At 38.5% G+C, this 27,877-nt stretch overlaps 2 protein-coding genes across 3 annotated transcripts in view; one reads left to right on the forward strand and one right to left on the reverse strand.

Annotated features, from left to right (window-relative positions):
* LOC113671687 (E3 ubiquitin-protein ligase rnf213-alpha) overlaps positions 1 to 3,354 on the forward strand; it is a 53,201-nt gene extending 49,847 nt beyond the window's left edge. The window contains 5 exon segments of the mRNA XM_089202481.1: positions 24 to 95; positions 575 to 775; positions 1,309 to 1,398; positions 1,801 to 1,970; positions 2,731 to 3,354. Coding sequence (XP_089058607.1) covers positions 24 to 95; positions 575 to 775; positions 1,309 to 1,398; positions 1,801 to 1,970; positions 2,731 to 2,884 — 687 coding nt within the window. The 3' untranslated portion in view covers positions 2,885 to 3,354.
* Positions 3,355 to 3,886: 532 nt separating this feature from the next.
* Positions 3,887 to 27,877, reverse strand: part of LOC113671675 (E3 ubiquitin-protein ligase rnf213-alpha-like) — a 69,548-nt gene continuing 45,557 nt past the window's right edge. For both annotated transcript variants that reach the window (XM_089202479.1, XM_089202480.1), the window contains exons 48-84: positions 27,532 to 27,639; positions 27,300 to 27,385; positions 26,403 to 26,588; positions 25,988 to 26,126; positions 25,347 to 25,562; positions 24,553 to 24,689; positions 23,841 to 24,355; positions 22,640 to 23,107; positions 22,133 to 22,296; positions 21,614 to 21,820; positions 21,032 to 21,246; positions 20,380 to 20,488; positions 20,207 to 20,298; positions 19,566 to 19,814; positions 19,277 to 19,397; positions 18,665 to 19,114; positions 18,078 to 18,197; positions 16,966 to 17,076; positions 16,774 to 16,827; positions 16,323 to 16,523; positions 16,046 to 16,145; positions 15,876 to 15,913; positions 13,849 to 13,946; positions 12,559 to 12,712; positions 11,720 to 11,900; positions 11,050 to 11,141; positions 10,869 to 10,926; positions 10,262 to 10,461; positions 9,969 to 10,110; positions 9,416 to 9,499; positions 8,806 to 8,983; positions 7,723 to 7,930; positions 6,821 to 6,895; positions 6,007 to 6,207; positions 5,616 to 5,705; positions 5,156 to 5,325; positions 3,887 to 4,644 (exon numbers count right to left, since the gene is read on the reverse strand). In XM_089202479.1, the coding sequence (XP_089058605.1) occupies positions 4,482 to 4,644; positions 5,156 to 5,325; positions 5,616 to 5,705; positions 6,007 to 6,207; positions 6,821 to 6,895; positions 7,723 to 7,930; positions 8,806 to 8,983; positions 9,416 to 9,499; positions 9,969 to 10,110; positions 10,262 to 10,461; positions 10,869 to 10,926; positions 11,050 to 11,141; positions 11,720 to 11,900; positions 12,559 to 12,712; positions 13,849 to 13,946; positions 15,876 to 15,913; positions 16,046 to 16,145; positions 16,323 to 16,523; positions 16,774 to 16,827; positions 16,966 to 17,076; positions 18,078 to 18,197; positions 18,665 to 19,114; positions 19,277 to 19,397; positions 19,566 to 19,814; positions 20,207 to 20,298; positions 20,380 to 20,488; positions 21,032 to 21,246; positions 21,614 to 21,820; positions 22,133 to 22,296; positions 22,640 to 23,107; positions 23,841 to 24,355; positions 24,553 to 24,689; positions 25,347 to 25,562; positions 25,988 to 26,126; positions 26,403 to 26,588; positions 27,300 to 27,385; positions 27,532 to 27,639 (6,180 nt within the window). In that variant the 3' untranslated portion in view covers positions 3,887 to 4,481. The remainder of the gene's footprint in view (positions 4,645 to 5,155; positions 5,326 to 5,615; positions 5,706 to 6,006; positions 6,208 to 6,820; positions 6,896 to 7,722; positions 7,931 to 8,805; positions 8,984 to 9,415; positions 9,500 to 9,968; positions 10,111 to 10,261; positions 10,462 to 10,868; positions 10,927 to 11,049; positions 11,142 to 11,719; positions 11,901 to 12,558; positions 12,713 to 13,848; positions 13,947 to 15,875; positions 15,914 to 16,045; positions 16,146 to 16,322; positions 16,524 to 16,773; positions 16,828 to 16,965; positions 17,077 to 18,077; positions 18,198 to 18,664; positions 19,115 to 19,276; positions 19,398 to 19,565; positions 19,815 to 20,206; positions 20,299 to 20,379; positions 20,489 to 21,031; positions 21,247 to 21,613; positions 21,821 to 22,132; positions 22,297 to 22,639; positions 23,108 to 23,840; positions 24,356 to 24,552; positions 24,690 to 25,346; positions 25,563 to 25,987; positions 26,127 to 26,402; positions 26,589 to 27,299; positions 27,386 to 27,531; positions 27,640 to 27,877) is intronic.

A 27,877-nucleotide genomic window follows, 5' to 3' on the forward strand; every position in this document is an offset into this window, starting at 1 on the left:
TTTTCGCTTCTCTATCTTTTAAGCTGGATGATTTCGTGTTTCATGAAGATGACCGCCATATGTCCTTCGTCAAGTTGAGGGAAAAGATTCCACAGGTTAGCCTTGTAGTAAGATATTCAAAATTCGTACGTGACTGGTCTCTTAAGAGACAGGATTTAATTTGTTGTAATAGTTATACACAAATCTCACCAGAAATTACAACTAGAAGATACAAGTAGTCGTAATGATCGAAAAAAGTGTATCAAACGTTACATTATGCAGGTGAAAATGCCAGCTCTGAACAAATAAAGAATAGGGTTCTCGGGTCGAAGGGTTTCGCTCTGACGAAGGGGTAACGCCCGAGACGTTAGCTTTAGTACCCCTTATGGAAGCAAATTTATATTATAAACTAAGTTGATAACACCAAGGTATACTGTTATACTCCTCCCCGACGCAGCACTACAGTTTCTTTAGACTTACCCCTTTTAAACAATAGAAGTTTATCTGGTGATAAACCATGAAAACTACATGTGAGATTAAACAATTCTGGCAGATAGTAATCATTTTAAACAACATTCGTCGTTCTTTTTTTAAGGTGTCAATTGATGGTAATACTCGCACTCAGATTCTGTCGGAATTGAAGGAACTTAGGAACGTGAGTGAATTACTTTCAACACTGGAAATGGCAATTGGTTTCCTGTCAACGACAGGTGGAGATCCAGAAACGAAAGTCTACGATTATCTGAAGAATCTTCTTCTTCTTGGTGATGGAAAGTCGAACTTGAGGAGTAAGAAGGTAGGTAATTATTCTTAATGCAAGAGGAGCAATATTGCTGTCATGATACTCGATCTCGATCGCTTAATTACTTTCAATAGTAAAAGGTTGTTTCAAAAATTTAGATTGAAAAAGAGTTTTTTACATGTACTATACTTTCTGAGTGAAACGTCCGACCTCGACTGTGGCCAGCCTTACAAAAACACCAGGGCTGAACTGACAATTTTGAAATAAACGCAGGTGCATGGGAAGGAGGGGAGAAGCGATATACTGCAGGAGAAGACCAGGCAACAGTTTGTGGTGCCTTGACTATCGAAAAGATCGCTGATTTGATCAACTACCTCTGTGTGTCTTAGTATGGGTACTCAAAAAATACACCTGATAAGAATGTAAAAAAATTGCTTTGAACAGAGCACTGGGAAACCTCGAATTGAATTGAATCCAAGAAGTAGTATTCTCTAAGTGTATGAGGATTTGGATGGCATGCATCTTGCCCTTTCTTTAATTTTTATTTACCATTTTTATCTTTATTTCATTACTTTGCTATCTCATAGGCTCAACAGTCTTGCTGTCTGTGTCACATCTTGGATTTGTGGTCCACAATTGCCGAAGCGCGTGCGAAATTCTTGTTCAGGAATAGACAGGTGTGTTTTAGTCAATTGCTGTTACAGAAGATTCAAATCACCTTCGTTTGAAAAAAAATGTCATCTTTTGGGTGATGGCAAGATGTTTCCTGTCCAGAGGTTACGATCCTCCAGACCAGCCCTTTCCTTTCGCCATTCCTTTCTTTCGAAATATTTTAGGTTACCTCCACACAAAGACTACTTTTTTGTCCCGATAAACAGTCCATACGTTTATTCTTGTTCTCTCTGTAACATTCGCAGTCAAAAAAGTGCATTCCGTCTGCCAAAATTAGTTCCCCATAACGATCAGCTAATCATAAACTGACAAACGATATCCCAAAATACAGAGCATAACTTGTGGAGATGATAGACTGGATTTGTTTCTTTTCTTTTTGATGGATCTTAATTTTTCAATTCTTTCAGGATCCGTTTGAAGAGATTTCAGAAAGTTTTAAAGAAGAAATGCCACGAGATACAATTGCATTACTAAGTGCAGCATTGAAAAGAATGGAAGTTGACTTGTTTTTGAGAAGAGTGATTGAAGTCATTAGTTTGCTGCTTGTTCATGAAGAAGAAAGAAATCGTGAAATGGGGTAATTACTATATTTTACATAGAGCAAAGAAATACTTTTAACGCCACAGCTCAATGATATATCTATGCAACACATGCAAAGTGTGTAGTACAGTATACTTTTTATAATAAATTACAGTTCACCAGTTTTATTACCCAAATTTAGTAGTTTTACGTACCGTATAACACATACACTATCAATAACCATACGCGAGAAACTTTACATTGGCACCGAAAACAGTTCACTGCCATACTAATTCCACTTGTAAATTTGTCTAATTTACAAGGGTATACTTGGAAAGTTACAACAGTCCGTAAAGGTTTTAATTCTGCTTACTAAGTGCGTAGAGTTCAAAACGCTGTTTACGGTACAATACACTATATTCTGCAAACTACAAATAATGCTTAAGGCACGATAAAATCCCTAGAAATAGCACTTTTAAAGTACAAACTAAAGGGGAAGCCAAGGGTGCCATCTAGTAAAAATCTTATCCTTCCTTAAGGAACATAAAAACCGTTTATGCCCACAGTTAGGGACCAAATTAATCGCTAAGTGATAAGGAAATCGAGATACGTAAGGCTGAAGGGGTAGCTTTAGGTATCTTTATCTTTTTACATGGTTGGAAAGTCTAAAATCTTGGTTTTCTGTGTTCTCTGATTTAACTACTCTTGTAACACACCTATGAGCAATTTGTGCTCATGGGTCATCCACCTTGTCAGCGTTAGAGGACGGAAAATTTGTATTGTTCTCAGAGTATAATCTTCTTCCTATTTATTTCCAGACTCGGTGAGTACTTATCGAGGGTCTTTAACAACAGCTCCGATTTGGATGAGACTCCTGATCAAGTCAAAGTAATGCACATAGTTCACGCGTGCGAGCTTGCGTTAGATGTGCGTGAAAAAGACCAAGGACGCAGGAGGTCCATGATGTCCTGAGGCTCTAATTTTTGGAGTTCAAGAACCTTTCAGATTTTGTCGTTCATACGTTAATTGAGTTGCCAGAATTTATATTAATCCTAAATCGCAATTTGAAAGGACTCTCCAAACATGCAGAATGAATGTTTTCGATGTTATAATCAACTTAAAAATTGCGGTCCGGCTCACATATAGTATTAAAATAAGGCACTTGCCAGGTTTAAATTGACGATTACGTTACAACTTCAATCAATTCTTAGTAACTCATATTGGTATCAATTAAGCTTCATCCCTTCCATCCAGTGGGTCGTGGATGAAAATTTGAGCCGTTTAGATTAGCAAACAAAAACAAGAGCACAAAATTCACTTTTTTTTTCAGCTTAAATGTAATACTAAAATTAGGCACCTCCAGGTTTGAATGAGCGAAAATTAACTTAATCGATTTTCAGTAAATCAATTATCAGCAATAAAGGTTAACATGTTGTTATCAACTAAGCCTCATTCCTTTCATCCAGCGCCTCGTGGATAAAAAAAGTTGAGCCGTTGGGATTAGCATACTAAACAAGAGTACAAAATTGTACTGGACTGTACCAAAAAGTTTGGCTGGTAATAGTCGACTGTAACGGCTGCTTTACAAATGTAAACGATGCTTTAAGCCGACAGAAGAAACTACATGTTTATTTGTGTAGTACAGCCCAAGAAGTATCTTAAAACATTACAGGCGCTAGAAGTATAAAATTTCAGTCCGTAAGTAGCCGTAAAAAGTTTTTTCCTCTCCTAGCCTGGAAAGTGTTGGCTCAAGAACCGGTGAGTCAGTTTTCGTCTTTTTTACGACTAAATTGGCAGAAACGATGGCCCAGAGGGAAAAGCGGTGAATTGAATCAACTCCAATCACAACAGGAAGTACTGTGACAAAGTTTCTTTTCATCAGGACCTTTCCTATGCACAAAATTTTGTCCAGGCATAACTTCGGGTGGGGTGCATATTTCATCACTTTAGAAGACACCAACACCAGCAAAGAAAAAATTTATTCAAAAGTTTAATGGAAGAGATATTTTTCTATACTAACTTGACATTACTGAATTCAAAGTGCGGTTCAAACTTGCATGCCATGCTAATATCATTCTCAGCTGTATCATTTTGATTTATCTTTAGACTGTATGAGAAAAAAAATATGAATAATTAATTAATAATACCGTCCTGCTTTAGCTTTAGTTTCCATATACATAAAAGCTTCTGCTTTTTCTACTATTTTGCATAGGATGGCATCGATAATGTTTTTTTCTAACACTCAATTGAACCAAAGGTAAATAACGTGGCAAAAGAAACAGGCCGGCCCTATTCATAAATTACAGCAACGAAGTACCTCACGGTAGCTACAAAAATGGCATTGTTTATTACATGCCAACATTTTCAAATTTCTTTCTTATTACGTGTATCTAGTACCTCATTATTACACGAGAGAAAACTGAAGCCAGAAGCCAAACTGTTATGAAAATTTAGCATTTACCATTCATTTCTTTTAACTGACTAAGAAAATGTTGACTGCTTAGACTGTTTAAAAACGAACTTCACCAGTGCCTTTGAGTTTGGAACTGACCGCGCCTCAAGCAGAAGATTAAACTGCTTGACGATCTTTGTGGAAGTCGTCACTTAGCTGGACAGCGGAGTTCCAAACGTCCTTTAAGTGCATCATTTTGATGCTTTCCGGGATGTTCTCTGTTCCTGGGATTGGTTCCAAGCCTTTGTCGGCTAAACAACATTCCAAGTAATCTTCAAAGCTGCAATAAATTTGTAGTTAGATCTTCGTCCTGTTAAACTATAGTACTTCACAAGGCTAATCAGTCAAAGTTAAGGATTTCTAAAGCCACGAAAGAGTGTACCGTAAACTGTTTCTTCTCCCGCGTGGACTTGAACGACAAGCTCGTTTACAAAATACGATAGGACTTTTGATTTAAAGGGGAAGTTTAGGGAAAATTGGACAAGGCGCAGTAAAGTGTTCAAATACGAGAAAAGACACTGACGATATCATCCCTCCCAGGAAATACTATCACCTAAAAAATTACAAAAAAGGGAAAAATGGTTTTAAGCCAAAAGTCTATTCATTGGGCATAGCAAGAAAATCTCGTGGCTGTCATGGGTTGTACGGCATAGGTTCACACTTGCAAGAAAAAAGCGCCATTTCTTGAAGTTACGGAAGCAACTGTAAGAATTGCAAGATAAGAATAACGACTTTGTTCCTTAATTAATTGAAGCATTAGAGAATGGAATATCTCGAGTAGCCTGTCTTACCTCATCGTCGAAATCGTTTCGCCATCTTTTTTGACATTCAGAAGAATAATCTGCAGGAGCTGCGGCAGAAATATGTCCATATCGATTTTTCGCAAGACGCTATTTAGGCTGCCCTTTTCGCTTGAGCGAAGTTTTTCCTTGAAAACGTCTGGTAATTGCTCAAACGGCTCCTGAAAAAGAATTCCCCAAAATTGTTTGTTTTAAAGGGATCCGACTAGCTCAAACAATCGTCACTAAACCTTTAATATCAAAAATACCCTGTGATAACCTTGCGGAAAAAATGAGGTATATATCTCGTGTAAAGCACATCAGAAACACCGATCAAACTTTGAACGTAGTTCAAATAGTTTTTTTACTTGCAGACGAACGAATGCTATAGGGCTTAAGTTCCACAAGTAATGACGGCAATTACACAGAAAATTAAACTTGCCAGAGTGAAGAGAATCATTTCAAACCTAACCTGTTTATTCCTGGACTTTATTTTTGCTCTCTCGAGAGCCATAAGCCGCCACAGTGCCAGGGTATGGGACAAACTGCAGTGCTGTTCTGCCTGAAACAAAATGACATAATTCCATAAGAACCCATGCAAGATTCAAAGCACTCCTACATAGCACAATGCCTGGCATATGAGCAAAGAGTCTAAAACAGGGCTTCTCTTTTAGTTAACTAATAGAAAATAATTATTAGACATCTCTCACACATCGTTCGAATACTATACAACCTCTGGCATCTAGGGATGAGTTTTTGTAACACCTAACAAGAAAATTTTGATTCAGATATTGGTGTTGCACCAGTCAAGAAGGATGACCGATTAAGCGAGTCTTTCAAGTAAAAAGGAGAAATATACTTACTGTTGCACTCTTGAGACCTCGATCTTTGGGTAGCTTAAGTACCTCATGTAAATACCATTTTAAAGGCCTCTCCGGCTGACCACCCGATGAGGCAAGAAAACCAATAGCAATATCCAGTGACGACATAACATCACAGACATCAGACAAGGAAGACCGCAGATCATTAATAATCTGACTTTCGATGACGCGGGAAATGGATTCCTTTAAAGAAACACTTGGTGTAAGTGCCTTCGATCTTGACCACACCCATACATACAATAACATAATAATAATGTGATAAATATATTACTGTCGACGTAACAAAAACAATTTAGCGCCGAAAACATGCTTCTGTAAACTGAAATAGCTGGAGGGAAAAGTTTATCACGTTAGAAAGAGGAATGCACTGCTCGATCCGTGGTAAAGACGGATCATAGACCTGTTTCCCAAAAATGCAATCAAAGAGAGACTAGATGACAAAACAACAAAAAATGAAGCAAGATTTCGTTCGCAATGAAACTACATAAGGTTAGGTTGCATGCAAGTAAATGAGAAAATAGATGGAAAAACACATGAATAAATAAACATATTGCATAAATGAAGGTATTTTGAAATGTTTTCCCAATTTGAAACACCCTGTTTGCATCGCCAATCAAGCGTTATTAAACACCCACCAACATCAAATCTCCTTTTCAAACATTCCAGACCTTGATATTTTATTCTTGGGTGCATCAGTGAAACTAAGGCGAAAGCAAATTTCTGTTCCAGAACTTTGCAGTACCACTGGTTTAACGTATACATTAAAACGAAAAAAAATGGAATCTGTGAAATTTACCTGAGGAATTTTTCCAGTGAGGGAAGTGAAAACTGCGTCATCTCGGGTGTCTCGGCTGAACGCAAAACGTTCGTCCTAAACAAAAGGTAAAAAAAAAAAACGCTGACAGAAATTACAATTACTTTGGTTGCAATTCTCCCGGTAGTGAAGGGATGGTCACGAAGCTCTAAACGCGTTTTAAAAAGGAATGTTTGTTTTGCTTTGTTTTGTTCTGTTTTTTTTCTTTCTAATTTTTGGTCATCAGATACAGACCAGAGAGGCAGGTAATTCAAATAAAAGGTCAAAAGGATGAATAGCACCAAGTGTTGAGAAATGGGGCCGACACTGCTGTTTGCATCATACTTCCCAGAAACTGACACAGTATGCATATAACCCTTTACCCTTCGAAATATGGAATTTCTGACGTTTGAGTGACGTGGGAACGAATTTTCCAAAGAGTGGTTTTTGAGTGGCTTTTCGTATCTGGCAAAGCACAGGTTCTTTTAGTAGAACCCTTAGTTTTCAATATACACATGTTAAGATCATATAAGAATGCGTATACTACAAGACTGGCTGGCTCATCCTTAATAAACTATTCACATTGAATAACTCGTCTGAGTGTAGTCAGAATAACTTCTGTTCTGACTGTATCTGTCACGGGAGTCCTATTTTTGAAACGTCAAACAAGGTTTGCTTTCTTTATCCATCTACTGAAATTTTCGTGACTGATTGAAACATATCTTCTTAAGAGAAACGTCTTTCAAAAATGAGATTGAAACTGTTTGCAGCAAGATGAAGCAAATTCAGGAAGAGAATGAAAGAGAATAAATACATTCTTGTGCGGTGAAGACGAGTTCCACTGAAAAAAACTTAAAATTTTCTTTCTCATCATGTGCTATGTGTAATAAATACTTCCACCCTACCTTGAACTCGACAAAAGGCCTTCCCCTCAACAACCTGTCAATCAGCTGTCTCTCCAAAGCCGCCCAATCATAGTGAACTAAGGTCTCCTTTCCCACCTCCAGAGAGTAGTTACAATGAGCCAGGATGAGGGGAAGCAGGTCTCTCTCAGGATCATAGGCTATTAAGTGCGACAAGGTCACCTCTGATACGGAGACACGCTCCAAGGGACTATAAATGAAAAAGAATATTATAGAAGAGATGTGCAGTTGGGTCTTACTTATAAACAATTATTGGATGAGATTTTATAATATCCAGAATGATCAAGGTCGAGATAGGGGTTATCAGCCTCATCCTTCGGCTTCGGCTGATAACCCTTACCAAGACCTTGATTGTTCTGGATATCATAAAAACCGAATGTAATAATTGTTTAATTTACACTAAACGAAAAAAAAATGGTCACAACAGTAGGTGGAACTGATAATTTACTTCTGAACGTATAAAAATATACAAATCAGCGCGCGAACTTGACATGATTACCCTTAGAAATTTTTATTTAAATCGTGCACCGCAGTCATACATGACATGATTACCCGTGGCCTTGAGTGTCCTTGACATAGTTATTGTATAATCTACTGCTAGATAACGTCCGAAGCACTGATTTCGAAAATTCCCCGAAGGCTTTCGGCCACTCAGAAAACAGATAACGAGTTGAATGTATTATAATGACTGTAATTGTTTGTAGTTATTGTCCTATGCTTAGGTGGTAATTATCCAAGACTGAGCAGGACTGATGACAAATGATTTTCACCAACATCGTTACTATTACAATGTACATTATTATCGAAAATAATGGCCCAAATTCCTGACGTATTTCATTCTGAAGCCGCATTTGGAGGAGATGATAACTAACTGCAGGATGCTGATATCAGTCTCATGTTGCAGCTCAGTCAGTTTCACAAATACCCGAGACTTAAAGGAAGTAGAAAAGTGTTGCCTATACGATTTATATAGCTCGAGTCAGATCACGTCGATCAACTATTTCCTTCTATAGAAGGTAAAAAGAAAACAGCAACACGTAAGCTATTCATTATAAAATTATATACCTATCTTGATTAGTTGCACTACGGTAGGCTCCCAGAGACTCGTTATTTGCATTGACCAGGAAGAAGGTAAGCGAGGTCGAACAAACTCCCATTCCGGTGGTGCAGGGGAGAACCATCACAATTGGACAGTCGTTGTCCATTGTGGTGTTACAAAGGTCTTGTGGGACGCGCAGGCGACCTTTGGGTGTAAAGAATGACAAAGACAAATTGAACCAGATGAGAGTACTCAAAAACGGGCAAGGTAAAACTGCTAAAGCAAACAATCAACAGAAACAGTGAATTGGTGTCTGAGTTTTTAATTACCACATTAAAAAATTATATTGATAAAAGGAAAAACAATAGAAAAAGACGGCATATTTCCTAAATCAGTGTGCTCCTTATTTAAAACCGGCAATTCGAATGTTCAAGATATTATTACACTACGCTTTGGCTCCCCATCGGAGTCTTAATTTAGCATCACTAATGTGTTAGGCCCTTTTTATCTCACCACGCTGGGCTCATATGAATTATTAACTACACAAACACTATTTACAAAAATGCGAATAGTTGGTCACAAGAATTACTTAAACCTTCTCTCATGTACTCTGGAAAAACGGAACAATCATTGTACCTTGATCACCGAGAAATGACTTGCAAGCATTCCATGCATTCTTGAAACTCTGGAACAGGTTCCTATACTCGTTTTTCACAGATCCTGGATAAAAATTTGATTTTAGAAGAATTAAAATTTACTTACAGAGTCACCATAGCTACACTTACACTGGCAACTTTCTCTTATGTAAACTTCATACAAAACTTCCATATCCAGAAGAAATCACACGAAAAATATCAAACACGGAGACTTGTCAAGCAAAATCTTGTCTGGGACGCAATTTACTTGCGCAGATGACCTGAGAAGAGTTTCCAAGAAAATTTTGACCACGAACAGATTTCCTGACAAATAAATAAATTTAAAAAATTGAAATCTAGCAGTCACATTTCCGCGGGGTGGAAATGCAACAGCTTTGACACCTCCGTCATCCTTGTCGTCAAAAAGAATCCTGTGGAAAAACTAGCAGGGAAAGGTGCACCTGCTAACCGCAGCTTACTGTTTGAAAAGCAGCTTAAAACATCAACCTTTTGCATTGGCAATATTGGATAGAGATTTGTAACTCATCAAATACCTGTTGGAAGGTCCTTGAGAAACTCACGGACGGTATAATTCTCAGCATCTGTTCTATCAATTCGTCGGTGGAATCTGTCCATCAATAGACGCTGAAGGCGAACAACATCGGGCAGAAACTGAACGAAACGCAACTTGTGTTCCTGTATTTGTTTAAAAGAAAAAAGGAAGTGAAGATAGACTTAAAGAGGAGACTCCCTTCGGTCGAAATTTAGGCAGAAAAAGGGGTTAGAATTACGAGGAAAATCTTTGTAGCACAGAACCCCAACCTTTGCAGCAATATGTTGACGTTACCTGTTTGAGGAAAGCGTCCAACACTTTGAATTCCTCTCCGCCACCAGAAAGGACTTCTCTTTGAAAAGAGCTACTCAGTTCCTCAACAGTTATATGGTGTCTGTACCTCCAAAGAGTGCGAGACATGGGCCTGACGCCTTGAGATAAGTCTTCCACCTGTTCATCGAACTCGTAAAGTTGACGTACCAGCGGATCCTTCCCTGAAAAGGACACCATACGAAAATTTTTAGCCTTAATATCGTGATATTGAAATTTTGTCATTTACTAGTCAATCTCCTCCATTCTTAAATATCATCTTGGGGTAATTCTTCTCATTTTGCACACTCTATTGCCTACCAAGCTTGTACCATACAGTTTCGCCTGAGTTTGTGGTAATTGTGCCGTGCACGCTCTAGCAAAAATTGGAAAAAAACCCATTGAACGATAAAAGTACTAGTAAAACCTGTTTCGTAGATGTCTACATAAAAATACGCTTCACTAACTGCTTAGGTTGAGGTAGCGCCTCTTTTAGGGATATCACTAAGCCCTCCAATCCACTATTACTAGTACTATCATTAGCTTGCCACGCATGTTTTACTGCATCAACAAGTAATATGGAAAAGCGTACCAAATCTCTCGTCTCCCATCAAAAGTCTTGAGGCGTTTTGGAGATTCTCGTCAAGATGCTAGGAATATATTGCACAAATAAGAGTCACACTAAAACGATAATCACACACATAAAGATCGTATTTAGCAAATGAATTAGCAAAACAAACAAATAGAAATCACTCAATTTTGAGATTACGTACGGTGATAACAGGAACAAGAATCTCAGAGCAAAAAGCTTTCTCCCAGCTGCGGCGACTTTCCCGGGTTTGAAGACGCATGTCATAGTTATCTCCTGGAGAGTATAGAGAGAAAAGGGGTACAATGGGCAATAATGAACAAACTATATAACAAAATAGAGAGAGAGAGATACTGAATGTTTGTACAATATGCTGAACTGGCTATTTAGTTTTATCAAAGAGAAGGAAAAAGTAAATATGACGTCATCAGAATCAATTGGTTCCCCCTCCTAAAAATTCAGCAACATCAGTCAGCGACTCGTACGCGGTTTGTTTCCTTTTTTTAAATTCTACAACCACATCATGTCATCCATTATCTACTAGTAATTTAATCAAACCTACGAAACAGCTCTTGATTTAATTTTAAGTCAATTCGAGGGCTTACGGTTGATATGTTAACTTTTCTTGGAATTCGCAACCAGAGCTAATTGACTCTTTAATATTGGAATTTGTCATAGTTAAATTATGTTGATGGCCAGATCTTGCAAACAAGGCAAAAGTAAAAATTTCCGGTTTCTAAAGCACGATTTGGTGGAGAGAAGAGCTACTCATCCTCGATAATATGGGAGTTCATCGAATAAGAGTTTACCCGTTAGCCAAAACGCGTTTTTTACATTAATTTTAAAGCGCGTACCAGTTTTTCCCCCATTTAGCGAGATCATCCGCTGTAATGCCAGATGAACTGTCAGAGCTGCGTTATCAACACTGCACCCGAGTGCTCTACTGAGAACATCCAGGTCTCTCTGCAAGTGCTGCCATAAAAACTGTCCCACAGACTGCGACGAGCATGAAGGTGTGATCAGCTGTGCGGTTTCCTTTGAAGAACAAATCGAAGAATTAGAATTGTACTCAAGAGTGAGATAAATGAGTAAAAACTTGGCTGCTTTCCTTAACTAAAACCATATGGATATTTCTTCCATCAGATTTTAGACGAAGTTATCTCCAGTCAGAAACTGGACCTGAAATCTGCTGGTTCCGGATTCAAGCCCTCCTTGCCCCGAGTTCGAGTCTTTGGCTGTGCATTTTATAACCTCTGTAAATAAAGCCTTAATACTATTTTTATCACTATTATTATTATTATTATTATTATTATTATTATCGTCATTATTTTAATTTGTGACTTCCTATTACTCTGAAAACTGGTCAGTCAAACTAAACATCACATGAACCGTATGCTCCTCTCCTTTATATCAAAACTATATCAGAACATTATGTGTTTATGTTTATTGAAAAAAAGTGCAACTTCCAGCTGGAGGGCTGAATTGCGTGTACACAAAATAATAATTGTAAATAAAATTACTAAATATATAAATTTAATAATATTGAAAACGTGAATTACAAAATTGGGTCTAATCTACGTGGTCTAAATATGTGTTATAAAGAAGGGCAATGCCTCGTAATAGCGTTCAGAGGATAGAAAAAGTCACCAGAGTGCTCATTTTCTGACAGCCACTCACTGTGTCTAACAATCACCTGTGGATTTCTGGATCCTCCCATGACCATGGCAGAGTGCATGATAATCCTCAGTAAACTGCACACTATCGGTGGCATGTCTCTCTGAGGTTCTGCGTGCGTAGATCTCGAGCCAGGTTCTCCGAGTGCATGACCAGTTTTGGTCCTGTCTTTCCTGGAGATAGAAAGTTGAAAAGATAACATTTGAATAATCATATGCGCTTAAAATTTCTTACAATAGATACGTCATCGTTAGTGCAATGTGAAAATAGGCAGAGAGTTTTCCGCGTTTTAGGATAGTCATTATTCCGCGTATTAGGATATTCGTCATTCCGCCTTTTAGGATATTCGTCAATCCTCGTTTTAGGATATTCGTCATTGCGCGTTTTAGGATATTCGTCATTTCTCGGTTAAGGACATTCGTTATTCCGCGTTTTAGTATATTCTTCATTCTGCGTTTAAGGATATTCCACCACTTCTCCATTTCGTTTTTACATTCCATTCCATGTTAAACTCAAAGTATCGTATCTCGCACCTTGCAAGCTTCCTAAATTTAGCGGCCCTTTTGGGCATATGTCGCAAACTTAAAAGATAAAATGCTCCCTCTTTGAAGAAAAAAGGGGTTTTTCCCTCAAAGTTTCCATGATGTGCAGATAACACCTATTTAGATATTTCTGCAAGGAAGTTTTTTTTTTTTTTTTTTTTGGTAATTAGAATTACGCGTCGACGAGATTGAAAATTATTTTTAGATGCTTGTCGCTTTATGTAGTGTCACGGCATGAACTTAAAACATAATGTGGTAGTGGCCGTAAGCAAAAAATCCCAAAAGGAGGGAACTCAAATGTGTATCGAATGGGAATGTCGAAGTAACAAGATACTTCGGTCGAAATTGGGTCAAGATCGGCATGTTTTTGTTACTTACCATCACTCACTCACTCATCCACTAACATAGTTCTAGCATGACTAAATTTTTAAGTTTGTCATTTGAATCCATTCAAGAGAATATTGACCACAAAGTTTATATCCTCTTGATCCATTGTTATATCTTCCATCCTTAAACATCTTTCTTTCTTGGTATATTATTTTCTTCTTTTGTGTTTCTATCTTCCAAGCTAAACTCTCTAGTGTCCTTTAGGGTGAAGTTAGTCTTTCAAATTGCACAAAAGAATACTCAAAACATCTCCACACAGCTCCTTTTTTAGATGAAAGTTTGTCCTCAATGTGTGATGGAAAAAATAACATTATTTTCCTAAAAACAGAGAGAACATTGCGAAACGTTCAAGTTATTCAAATAATATGTGTTCAAATTACTTCTCGGAAACTCTCCATTCTCCTAAGAACCTGTGCTGCTCCCCTCCCAATACTTTTCCGCAATCTGGACATGTGCCCTGCTGTATTGGTTGAGTACACTATTTCAAAACAAATAAAATCCATGTTAGTTAGCAAAATAGGAACCGGTGACTATGCAAAAAGTACAGTAGGTTCTTTCTACAAAAAAATTTCTTCATTTAAATTATTCCGTGTTTTATTTGGGCTCTCGACGACCGCACATCGACAACCGCACAGAACAAATTGCAAAACAACAAGCTTTTATTCCCCCAAAAGACCACAAAAATTACTTCGCCAACCACCCTACATGCCGCCTCATAAATCCCGCAAAAAGTGAACTCGGAAAAGTCAGTAAACAAATTCTCGACAATATCAACTCGAAAATCGGAAAAATGACAGAGCTCAACCAGTGGAAAAACACATCAGATGTAATTAATTGATTCACCAACATACCCGACATGCAAAAGCATTCGTTCGCCTCGTTCGACATGGACAGTTTTTACCCATCCATCAAAGAATCTCTTCTCTCTAAAACAATTTCATTTGCCAAGAATTATACCACAATCAGCGACAAAGACATCGACATAATTATGCACTATCGGAAATCACTTTTATTTGACAACGAGACCGCCTGGACCAAGAAAAACCACAGCAGCATGTTTGACTTAACTATAGGCAGTTTCGACGGAGCGGAAGTTTGTGAGCTCATCGGACTTTTCCTCCTGAACAACCTCAGCGAGAAATACGGTAAAAACAACGTAGGACTCTACAGAGACAACGGGCTGGTACATCTAAGAAACGCAAGCGGACCACAATCAGAACGGACTAAAAAGGACATCAGACGAGAATTTAAGAAACAAGGACTGAACATTTCTATAAGCACAAACCTAAAAATCTGCAACTTCGTCGACGTCACCCTAAACCTCACGGACGGAACCCAACATCCATACAGAAAGCCCAACAACGAAATTCTGTACATCGACACCAATTCCAACCATCCGCCTAAAATAATAAAACACCTACCAGCAGCCATCGGCTAACGAATCTCCGACATTTCCTCAAGCAAAGAACTCTTTAACAAAGCCAAACCACACTACGAAAGTGCACTTAAACAAAGTGGAAACGACGAAAAATTACACTGAGCGCAAGAAACTTTCAATTGTAACTCACACCGTACAGAACAGCAGCAAGAACAGACAAAGAAACATAATTTAGTTTAATTCGCCCTACAGCATTAACGTACAAACAAACATCGGCAGAGAGTTTCTGAACGTCGTCAGTAATTTTCCGAAAAATCACCGCTACAACAAGATTTTCAACAAAAACAACATAAAAGTTAGTTTAAGCTGCACAGACAACCTACAAACCATAATTAAGAAACGCAACAGAAAAATCCTCGAGACAAGCCAGACACCCTCCACGGAAAACAACTGTAACTGCAGGAAAAAAACGACTGCCCTCTAAGAAACAACTGCCTCACTTCAAGCGTCGTCTTCAACGCCAACGTAACAACAGAAAGTGACACAACCAGAAAGAATTACATTGGACTAACAGAAGGAACTTTTAAACAACGTCACACGCAACAAAGACAACAACACCAATTTTATCATTAACTGGAGTATTTTAGCGACCGCCCCTGCTTACAGCTACAAAAGCAAGCGGTGCCACTTGTGCCTCACAGAAAAACTTTATTTAGTTAGAGCTAAGAAGCTGTCTTTATTAAACAAAAGAACAGAACTCATTTCTAAATGCTGCCACGAGAATAAGTTTTACGTAGCAAATTTCACAAGCCGCCAACAATAGTTCTATAGAATCTCTATTCCACACGTAGATTAGATCATCACACTAGTGAATTAATTAGCTACTTATCTAATTTATATATAAGGAGGTATGTTCTTCATTGAATAAATTTCTGTTTGACGAGAGCTCAGGCGCGAAACTCAGAGTTACAGAGAATCGATGTGTCTTCTTTAATTCTTTAACTTATGTATATGTATATATATCCTTACCTCCCCGATGAAATACACAAATCTACAATTGCCACACTCTGAAAGAAAGAAAGTAGGGTGTAAGAAGTAATTTCAAAGTTCTCGTTGGAACACTAGAATTGTACATTCTTATCAGAGATCGCTGCTAAATTTAAACGTAAACATTTCTAAAAATAAAAAAAGACACTCACCGTACCACTCTCCAACCCAACCAGTGCCATTCATAGTTTCAGCGATGGCCTTCATGCACTCCAGATAGTTATCCTCGGGTATTGTTGGTAAAAAAGAATCCTGTACCAGGAAATCAACGGAGAAATCAGATATTCTGTCAGTAAACTACTGTGTAACAAGACATGCAAATGATCTTTTATCATTTTAACGATATAACTAAGATTGCTATCGTTATCATTTTGGCCTATGCTAAAAACATTTTATTTTTCTTAGGATAACATGTCCGTGTATATATACCTTCATGGTCGATGGAGCAGTCATGAGAGCATACAGAGGCTGAGCCAAAGATGCTGCACCAACGCAATGTAAAGCTACAACTGTATGGATCACAATTTCTGCCAAGGCGTGCTCCTGCGGACTTTTTTCATTGTAGATTTCAAGTTCCCTCAGATTTCCACCCTGTTTGTTTTCAAGAAGTTCCTTGGCAAAAAGTCGGGCCTAAATGATAAACATATCTTATTACAAACAGAAAACGTACCTTTCAACAGCCTTAACAATGAGTGAGTAAGAAAAGAACGGTAACGTTTACTATACAATTACCAATTCCTCTGGTTTCAAATGAGTCGACTGCATTTAACACAAAAATTAGAAATTAAAAAAATGGGCTAATTTTTCCTCTCTTTTCGAGTCACCTCAACGACAATCGATTTTGCAGTAAACATGCGCGCATGTTTTTAATTGGTCTTACCGTTTCATTTAGGTGTCCTCCATCTCTTACGAAATCATCAAGTTTTACTCTCACCTGACAAAAAAAAATTATATTCTTTTCTGAAAGCAGTAGGCAAGAGTGTGTCGAATTAGCGAGGAGGAAGGATGACTACGCATACGGAACAGAATTAACATTTTCTTTGGCCAGAAAGGGTATATTGTTTTTCCTTACCTCCTTAGATAAATTCTGTGTCTGAGCTAGAAAAATATTTGCCATCGTTATTTCACGGTATATCACCAAGAGGAGAATTACATTTTTAGAGACATCTTGTAATCTTGTTTCCTACGAAAAAATATTTAAAAGTTCTAATGGTGAGTTGTTTGGAAACTTTTTATGAAAGAAAGGGGGTAAGTTTCTAAAGAAGCAGAGCGAATGGCGAATGGCGAATGGCCAGTTTTCGTTAATAAGCAACTCAGTGGATAAAACCAAATTATCTTAAGATTAAGTCTGTCATTATAACTCAGGGGTGGATTCAGCATATTTCTTTGGAGGGGCTGCAACACTAACGAATAACGTACCTGACGGGTGTTGTAAACAGATTTTGAAAGTGACCAACGAAAAAGAAAGCTTATAATAAAATAATGTTAACTGCTGAGAATGCATTGCAAACAATTCAGTTGATAGTGTATAACCATGAAGTTGTATTATGAATCCGCAAGTCATCAAATTCCTTTATCGCGTGTGACATTTATCAAAAATGAGTACCGACGAGTTCTTACATATTTGTGTCATTTCTGAATGTCTGGAGTTGATACGTAGAGAATAATACGTAGGCGTGCGTAGACATAGAATTTTTCTTCGAATGTTTAACTCGATAGCTAACGAGCGATATAATCCACAATTTACCTTTACCTATTCATTAATAGGGAGTTTAAGAAAACCACGACGGCAACAGCAACGGGAACGTCACTAAACAAAAGGTTTAGTGAGCAGAACAATAGCTGTGCACATGTGTAGTAAAGCTGTCTAAATTTCTTTGCGTCCTCTGCAAAACAACAACGTGAAATGACCAAATTTTGTGTTGTCTGAAAAACATGAACGTCGACGGCTAATTTTTCAGATTCCTATTTCTAATTTGACAGTGTGTTCCATATTCAGTTCCGAAATAGTTCTGACACCAAGAAACAAACTAAACAACTTAGGAGTATCGCGAGCTTCGTAGGTAAAATATAAGTTCATTTTTTAAACGACGTTTTCCACGGCGTCACCATCGTCGTTTCTTAAACTCCCTAATAACGAAGATAAACGGTACAATAAGAAAAGAATACACAATGAACACTAACCGTAATGGCAGTGACAACGTCTTGGATGTTCCCACTGATGACAGTTTTGGCCAGCCCCTCACGGACGACACGATAATGGTCTCCATGAACAATAAACCTGTCTTGGATTATATCCTCCTCCTGCAAATCGAAGACCAAAGATCAATAGCAAACAACATGTATTACCATAAGTAAAATGTAAAGAGATTGTTGCCTTCAAACATTTAAGATAAGTGTTCCATTATGAGCAGTAAGAAAGAGTCTGGACTTTCAAAAGTTGTTTCTCTTTTTCGCTCCTTCAGTCCTTAACCGTTGCGCTCTGGAAACACTTGTGGTCCTTTGAGAGATATTCGAGAGGTTTAGGTATATTTGCTCCTATTGAGTACTGAGAAATTCAGTTCACGTAGTAGATGGCCTGGCTCGTTAACATATACACAGTAATTAGAGCACCTGACTACGAAGTCAGAACTCACCAAAATTGAATCCTTCGAGCATCCAGATTATTCCTTTCCTGTCTCACGCTTACGTCATGTGCATAATATTTTTCTTTTATTATTCAGTTCTCACACATTTCAACGAAATCCATTCATCAATCATTCATTCTCTACCTGCTGTCTGGCCTCTGGAGGTAGAATCCACACCAATTCCTCATATTCACCCAGAGTTCGGACACAGTCCAAGCCATACCGCTTGACAAGCTGTTTAAGTAGGTAGAGCTGCGGTGTGGAACTCGACGCTTGTTGCGGTGTGGAACTCGACACTTCCATGCAAAGCTTCCTTGCAGACTCTAATAATAACATCACTTCTCTCTTGGCGTCAAGGTCTTTGTATCTGCTATCTCCCTCTATGAACAACTTGTAAAGGTACTCTACCACCAATGATAAGACGTAACGTCCTTTGGCAACCCCATCCAGAGAAAGAGCGCTCATTTCAGCAGAATCCTCGTCACTGGCCCTAAGAGCTGTAAACGACTCCTCGCAAGTCTTTTTAGCATGTTTGAGCTGGAATGTTATCTTCGAATTGGACACTTTGGCTTGATAACGGCTGATAAGGATGTCCTGAGGAAAAGGCAGTTAGATTTCAGAACAGCTATTACTTGATGGTACAATTTACTCCATATAATAAAAGACAAATAAGTAAAATCTCGGGTATGTAGAGGGAATTTAATTTCAGTTAAACTACTCTCACATCACAGTACAGTCTTAGTTTAGTTTACACACCTCCATGCACTGCACGCATAAGAAGCAGACTTCTTTCATGTGCGAAGGTTCTGGTTTTAAGTTCCGAGCCCCATGCAAGAAATCTTCCAAATGGTCTTTCACCAACTTTGTCAACTTCACACTATTTTTATAAAAACAAAAGACAATTTAGTATATACTTACCCCTCACTCATTAATTGGACAATTTAATGTGATAAGAGATAAGAAAAAAGAAAATCAGACATGTTAAGTGGTACAGGAAAGTGTGCGTGCTGTAATTGAGAAAGAGACTGCTTCTCAATACTTTTACCTTGAGCACAATAGTTGCTGGAGAAGAAATGAACGCACAACAGGGGTGGGGTCGATAGCATAATCAGGGAATGTAGAGAAATCCTTGGTCTGAGTTGACTGATGACCGATAACGTAGCGCATAAGTAGAGTGATAGCTTCCTTTTCAAGGTCCTTTGACACCGAGTCACCAAAGGAGAATATTGACACCAGCTCCATAAAAAAGGCATTACATCGGCGACGTAACTCAAAAGCGGTCTCTTCATTGGTCCTGTGGTCATAAAGAAAGCATAAATAAGTACCAGCGTAGCAGAAGAGTTATTTCTTTAACCTCAGATTCGATAACGCTCCAGCTACGGCCATGGGCCACGGTTTCCTGCTATCAGTCAAAAATAACTTAATTACTCTGTGAAATTTTACGATGTAATTCTTCGTCTATGGACTTCAAGACGATTCGGCTTTTGGAGTTTTGGTTTTTGTGTTGGGAAAAAAATCGAGGATCCAAATAAAAAAAATCCCGGAAGGTAAAGACAAGAACCAGCAACGAAGCAAGCCCTGGTGTGGTGCAGGGTGGTAGGATTTGTAGTCTCCGAAACTTGCGGAGACTGAGGCCCCATAATGTAAAAAAGTAACAACTAAATTGTGCACAACTTGCTGGTTTACCTCTGCTTGATGTCTTTACTGTAGTTAATCAAGAATTTTTCAATGGCCTGCAGCGATCTCAACGATGAAAAGTCAGTTTTATCTCCCAAAACCTTCGGAAGAGAGCAGTTTGTTATTATAGAGTTTCAATTCTAGTTGAATATTTCTGTTTTGCGCTTCCTTCTCTAACCTACCTTCCATAACCTGATGACGTTCTCGGAATTGACATCTTTATCTTTCTCGGCGAACAAAATCACGTGCTCCACAAAGAGTCGAACAGCTACTGTTCGCTGCCACATGGATCTGATCCACACAAGAAGGAGATAACTTTATAATTAGCAGCACTTTTTTATATATATGCACTTCATAATACACTCTATGGGTCCTCAAAACAACCCCCAAAAACCCGGTACTTCAAACGTTTTGCGTTGATATAATTTAAGAAATTTTTTATGCGAAGCACAAATACCTTCCCCATCGAATTCGATAAGTCACTGAAGCCAAAGGCTTGCAAAATTCGCTTTCCCGCGTCATCCTTAACCCTTTAATGTCCAAGATCTGATTGTTAACTCTCCCCTCTCCAGGTTACACATTACCTTGTATTTAATTTAGAGAATTTGGTGTTAGATAACAATAACAACTTCTGCCTGATAGGTTTAGTATTCCCATTACCTGTTTGCTGGATTAAGTGTAAATATTATGGGGAGAAGTTATACGTTAATCACTCTTGGGAATAAAAGGGATTATATTTAGAATCAATTCGTGCCATTTACATCCGCAACCTCGGTTCTGCTTCTGTCACAATCAAAACCAACCTCAAAAAGGGAGAATTTGGTGTTTTTTTACCTGCAGCGAACAAGCATTACTGTTGATTTCTCTCCATATATTGAACATTTCTCCGTGACAGTTCTAAACCTCTCTTTCCTTATCATGTCTTCCACCGCTGGCCTTATAGACAAAACTCTGTCACACCATGTTCGTAGTGTCTCCGGAGAAAGCAACATCTCTTGTGAAGGCTCCAGTGCCTCGAGACAAATGTTCAATGCTGAGACATCCAAAAGCTGTGACAAATTTTAAAAATTCAAAAAGGTACAGAAAAGATCACATCACACAATAGTTAAACAATACCAAACGTTCTACCTGAAAGAAGGGGGCATCATTTAGCGCTCGTGACTGCCTCGCCATTACAAACAAGTGATCATTTTCAGTTATGAAACAAGACAAAGCCAGGTCATTTCATATTATAAAATAACCTGGCCTGCTCTAAGGACATACATTTATCAGCGTATGCTTCCCCTGCGAAAAGGTTTGCCCAATGTGGTAGAAATGATGTTAATAATCACTAAAGTGAATTAGGAGCTCATTAAAATAAGGATGACGCTAAACCTACCGTATAAAAAACGGCCACAATAATGCATTTAAACTCACCACTTCTGGCTCTTTTCCTTGAAGACTTCCCCGTAGTCTTGGAACCAGATCTGGATTCGCTTTAACAAGTGTATCAAAACACCTCAAACGGTGTTGAACTCTACTGTGTGCAACATGAACGAGTGCTATATCAATCGACTCGTTACCATCCTCATCTTCCAAGGTAACAATTTCTCTCGCTGATGAAAGAATCGCTTCGTAAACAAGCTGAAAGAATAGAAGGAAAAAAGTTAAACTTAAATGTAATTGGGCCAAAGAGAGCATCGTCTCACAACTTAAAACCTCAATATTTTTCTTTGACTTTCCCATCAAAAGGTCAATTCCAATCTTGTATAGTAACACATTCCATATATACACATCGTTTTTGATAGCTTACATTTATAAAGTAATGATTAAAACGATTTCTCACGGGAAAGGATGCGCTTTGGGTGAAGAGCCGAAGCAAGCACTACGAAAGAAAATATAACTATTCTCTAAAGAAATCTGATATTACAGTGAAAACACAGGTAAAAATAAAACCTCGTGTTCCATATCACTGGAAGGCTTGTAAACCATGTGAACAAAATCCATCAGATACTGCAGTTCCGCAGAGTACAGACAGCGCAATTCAGCGAGTGGGGGTCCCAACGGCGAGTTACCGATCAATTCACGAAGAGAGTCTAACAAAGTGGCGCTAGAATGAGCTGCAACCGAGGAAACAAAACATACATGAGACAACTGTTGCTACACAGAACTAAATCGAGTCCTTCAATTTACCTAATTGGCGTCTCATGAGCACCAGATTATATCGATTGACAATTTACTTTTAGTGATTTCTTTTCTGTTCGCATCTGGATTTTTAACCACGTTTCCTGTTTTCGTAAACAATAGAAAATTTAGGTCGTCTGTTTTGATTTACTCATATCTTGGTGATCATACACTAAATCTTAGTTAGGGTGATTGCTTTGTGTGAATCACTTGTTATATAAAACAGAAAGACAACACTGAAAAAAATAGGCACAAAAATGCCAAAAGTGGTTCATGTACCTTCGACGCTCGATGCGTCTTTTAACAATTTTTCCACGCATTGCTTGATAATAAACGAAAATGGAAATCGACAAGAAAAAGGATGACGACCGGCCCCAGAACCAATAACTTGGACACGTTCTCGAACAGAATTAGTAGCGGGTGATATCATGTCACTGTAGCTTAGCTCTGAGATGCTACGGTCGGCCAAGATCTTTAGCCACAGTCTCGAAACCCACGGGTTGTCATTCTTCAACAAGTCTAAATTGCAGTCTCTGTCTGCCAATGCAATGATTTCAGTCAAAATAGGAACTACAACCGAGAAAACTTGCTGCAGAAGAGCCTTTCTAAAGGTGCCCCACTCTTGCACCCCTGTTCCCGACAGAGCTTCTGATTGGAACCATCGTTGTGGATTTGCCGCTGTTTGCTCCCTTTCCTTTAAGAGGTGGTATGTTCTTTGTACCGCCACGCTTGCAAACGACTCTTTATCTTAAAAGAGATGGGAGTGAGGATTAAGCAAATTAATAAAATAACGAAATTGAGGAGTTAAATTCTACCAATTGCTGAATTAGATCTGGCTTTTTGAACTCAGTTTAAAAAATGTTACGTTCCTTCAACTATTGCACCCAAAATTGAATCGGTTCAATAGCTGAACAAACAAATTTGAAGCTTCGTTTATTTAAAAGGGGCCAAGCTCTAAGCGATGAATAACCCAATAAATCCACCCTTGTCATTCTCGCAGCTTCCCTGACGACACCAGAGACGAAGATGGTCACAACATTGGGATGCCGTATAAATGGATTGTCTTTCGTAGCTTCTTTATCACGAAGACCTCTGAAAAAAGGTAGCGCATCATTCTTAAACTGCCACAACAACTCTGCTGTTCGCCAATCCGTAGAGGTCTCCACTTCTCAGTAACTTTTATTGTAGAAAATAGCAAATCTTTTCAACTACAGGAAAAGGAGTGCCTTAATCGATGCCTTGTCGCAAATTTCTGGAGATCTTTTGAGGATAACACCAATGGTATAACTGGATGATTGCAATATTCAAATGAAATTTGAGGATTTTGCATTCGTCCTCCAAATAAGAAGAAAAGGCGAATTTAAAACTCTGAAGGCTAAAATTGCATGTTTCAAAAAGGTTATATTCCTTACAATAAAAGACTTGTGAACTTTTCTAAAATTCTATTATGTCATATTGTTTATTGTTTCTATTCACTAACCATCCTGAGTTTGATAGTCATCAGGAAGTAAATCCAAAAGCAGCTCAATCCTATGAGTTGACCGTTCATCTGATTCCGTTTCGCTATCAACCCTACAAGCAGCCGCCTGTACACAATTACGAAGGAGCTTTACCGCCACCATCACCGCTGGCATGGCGTCATCTTTCTCACTGCGATCTCCATTAAAAAGCTCACTGATGGGATGATCGATGAGTTGCTCGATGGAAGGAGTGTGTCTACCAGGTGGACGAAGTTCATCAATGTGAGTGGACATCCATTTTCCACCCTGGAAACCGACAAAGTTACGACATCCACCAGCAATTCTTGGCAGCTGTGTGATCAGCACAATGTGGACAGCTTCCAACGAAGGCAAGTTGAGCATTTCAGACGCGTTTGTTCGTTCTTCCAGCAGAATGTGTCTTGCACCCGCAATCAGGTTGAAGTTTTCATCTCCTGAATCACACTGAACCAGAAGAATACCAGGACATTTTCCACCAAGGTGTTCAAAAAAGGTTCTGCGAGGAAAAGGTGACGGCTCGTTTCAGTGGAGAAGAAACAATTATTCCTTGTAATTAACTGAAAAAGAAATTCACCTCACCTGATTTCATGGTTTTTGCCTTCTTATTGGCTCGTTTCTAACAAATAATGGAGTTTTGTTGCACAAACAATGTAGTTACAATGCTCTGCGCGCTAATTTGCATCAAGCTCTCACCTGACTGAAGCCCTAAACTGTTGTTCCGTTTGAAACTGTTGAAGTGTCATGGAATCCACAGTCGACGGTTTAAAGCCAGTTTGATTGCATATGTCTCCCAGATCATTCTTAGAGAGCAGACGTGAATGAGTAGTAATCTACAACAAAGATGAAAACCATCCCATTTAATCACAAAAATCGAACAAACATAAAACAAGTATGGATATTCTTGGTCTTGCAAAAGCCATCCCTGACTTTTTTATTTTCCCAATTCATGTCAGTTGGTAATATCACCAACCGCATGAGACGAATGCATGTCGAGGTTCAGCACCACGAACATTTTCTTCGCTCATATTTTCAACCTCCTCTTGCTAAGTTAAAACATAGTTCGGACAGCCATACCCCATTCCCAACAACGCTGATACTCGGTTTAAATTGGGGATTTTTAAACTTACCTCTTTCAACTTCAAATTTCGCACATTCAAAATACAAGGTCGTGATTAAGCCAGCTCTATGTAAATTTAGTTCTCCAGTTGTCTGTTACTAATTTTCGTACGGTTAAACCTGGTTCAAGGAAACATTTTTTTAAGATGGAAGATTACATATGGGTGTGCTCCAACCCCTTGTGGGACTTTGTACCAGATAGAGGTCTTCAGTTTTATTTAACTACTTTAAAACATGTTGGTATCGATACTACACTGTTAGGACTTGTAAATATTGCTACTTATGTGATTTTAATTCCTCTCTCACCTAAGAGAGAGAAGCAAACTATATAATAGACGATCAACTAAGGACATTGTATCCCCATCACTAACTTGAATCAAGAACCCCTCCTGACGCTTTCCATCTAAACGACTATCCTTCAAATTGAGCACATGCGACATGAACTTCGCCAAACTTGAGTGCTGTTGTTCTTTAAAGTAGGCTTTCCAGATACGAGGGGCTCGTCTTTCCAAAGCAGTGTGAGGAAGGCGAGCTATAGCATCTGGTGTAGCCATTTCCAAAAGCATAGTCTGAGATCTTCGAAGTACCTAGTAAGAGGGAGGAAAAAACACCTGCAACGTTACTTTGCTAGTCTAGTGAGAGTAAAATCATACTTTACAATACAACCTTCGTCATCAAAAGCGCAATTCATGTTGCAAGGCAAAGTATCTGAAGTATGAGTGCCTCCCACCTTTCGCACTCATTTCGAAGTGATTGACAGGAATCTCAAATCCGTAATGCAATACGCATTAAATAATTCGACAGGAAAAATATAAGCAAATATACATAATGGTCAAATCATTAATCCTCAAACCGATTGCTAAACATACTCGGGCATAATTTGCCCGCTGTACTGGCGAAGTGTTCCTAACGGAGTAAAAATTCACGCAACTCGCAAAATTTCCCATTTATTAGAATACACAAAAGCCATCAAGATGTATGTATCTTAGAATGACATTTCCGTGAAGCTTACTTTCATTTCCCATGTATCCTCAGAGTCATCACTTGGAGATGAGTGGTCTTCTCTTTCAATTTCATTACAGACTCGCATGACAATGGAGGGAATTGTATCCTCGTGAAATCCAACAAAAGCGTCTCCGATTGAGAAGTCCCTGTTATAGAACATCAAATTAAAAATATGAAATAAAATAGCCCACAATCTATATAATGTTAATATTATGAATAGTCTTTCCTCGTGCTTTACCTTATTTGTATTTTAAATTGCGCCTCTTAAGCGAAATTCAGCATTGAGAAAAAGGCAACAGTTTTTTTTTAATCATGAGCACAAAGCACACTCAAAATCGCACAGTATTCCGAACACTGCAAAATTCAATAACATTAAATGTCCTCATAACAAAAGCTTCTAAACTCTCTATTTGTAACATCACCTGCCACGTCTGCCTTCACCCGAAACCTCAGCAAATTCACCGGCCCAGGTCTGCATTTTCTGTACCAAGTCCTTCTGGTCAGGAGTCAAACTTGTTAAGGTCACAAGGAAGTGTTTTTCCAGACGGTTGATCAACGGAATGGGAAAGTTGTTGTACACCACGTCCTTTTCAGCAATCACGATTAATCTAAGTGAGGGAAAGTGACGTCAAATTCAACGTTATGAAAACATTAGGTTGAGGCTCTATGGCTCACTGTTACTGCGTTTGTTAAGGAACACGAAGGAACGAAAATGACGATGATAACAAAAAAGGCTATAGATTGTCTTTAAACAGCAATCCAGGCAACGGCTACGAAGGAGACTAAAACGTAAAGAGCACATCTACATTTATTATGCTTTCTGTCCGGCCGCGCAGAGTCAATAGATAAGAAAGTTCAAGGAAACTTTTGTAACAAAACAGAAGTACGACTTATAAACTTCATAATTACAGTGTGAATGAAATAAATCATCTTCTCGACCCACGGTTATAACTAATAACGAAATGGCGCTGGTAGCTGCACCACAATAACAAAAGGGAGTAAAATTATAATCGAGATTATCTACAATCAGCAACAAAATTGTTGGCACGTTGCCTTAGTTAACCCCCCATTACTTTAATGTTATCTCGTTTCCTCTTGTTAAGTTAACCTATTCGCCCCCTTCTTCCCAAAACAGGGTTGAAGCGTGATTCCGTGAACCTTCAGCTACATTCGGGCAACATTGAATAGGGAGGGGTCTTGTCAATGATTTAGAGTGTGGGAGAGACACGAGTGTTACTATACACATAAATAGGACTATTCAAACATGATGTATCAACTAATCATGACGTTGATTGTGTGTAATCAGCCAAAATTATTACTTGAAGCCATCATCAACACGACATTTGACGCGGTGAGTACCAAGCCCAAGATCCACATACTTCTGTCCTCCAAAGTACACATAATACTGGAAATACAGCATACCGAGATATGACTTAATATTTTCAAGCCTTTTCCACTTCAGCACATGTACAATACCATTGAAAACACGACCTAACATATACAATAATAGCTGCAATACTCTTCAGCATAGTGTAAAAGATCATCTCATACCTGATTTAGGGCGTCGTACAGACTCTCGTAGAGACTTTCAAGGTTCAACAAGATCACTGTTCTTCCTGTCTCCATACAAACCTTGATGCGATTGATGTTGCGACAAATCTGTTTATCAAGTTATTGACATAAGTTGTACAGTTAAACAATCTACATTCACCTGTAATTTTTCCTATATCCAAAAGTTAACGTTTTCATGCCATCATCGTATATATTTCCCTTAATCTCTTGAAACATTTGATAGTAAGTCCTGAGTACACTGTCGTGGCAACTCGAAGACAAGAAAGTATTCTGGTGAAATGTCACCTGAACCAAACTGTAATTAATAATACTTTGTTAACAGCAA

This window comes from Pocillopora damicornis, chromosome 4, assembly GCF_964200805.1.
Source record: "Pocillopora damicornis chromosome 4, jaPocDami1.2, whole genome shotgun sequence".
Classification (NCBI taxonomy): Eukaryota; Metazoa; Cnidaria; class Anthozoa; order Scleractinia; family Pocilloporidae; genus Pocillopora; species Pocillopora damicornis.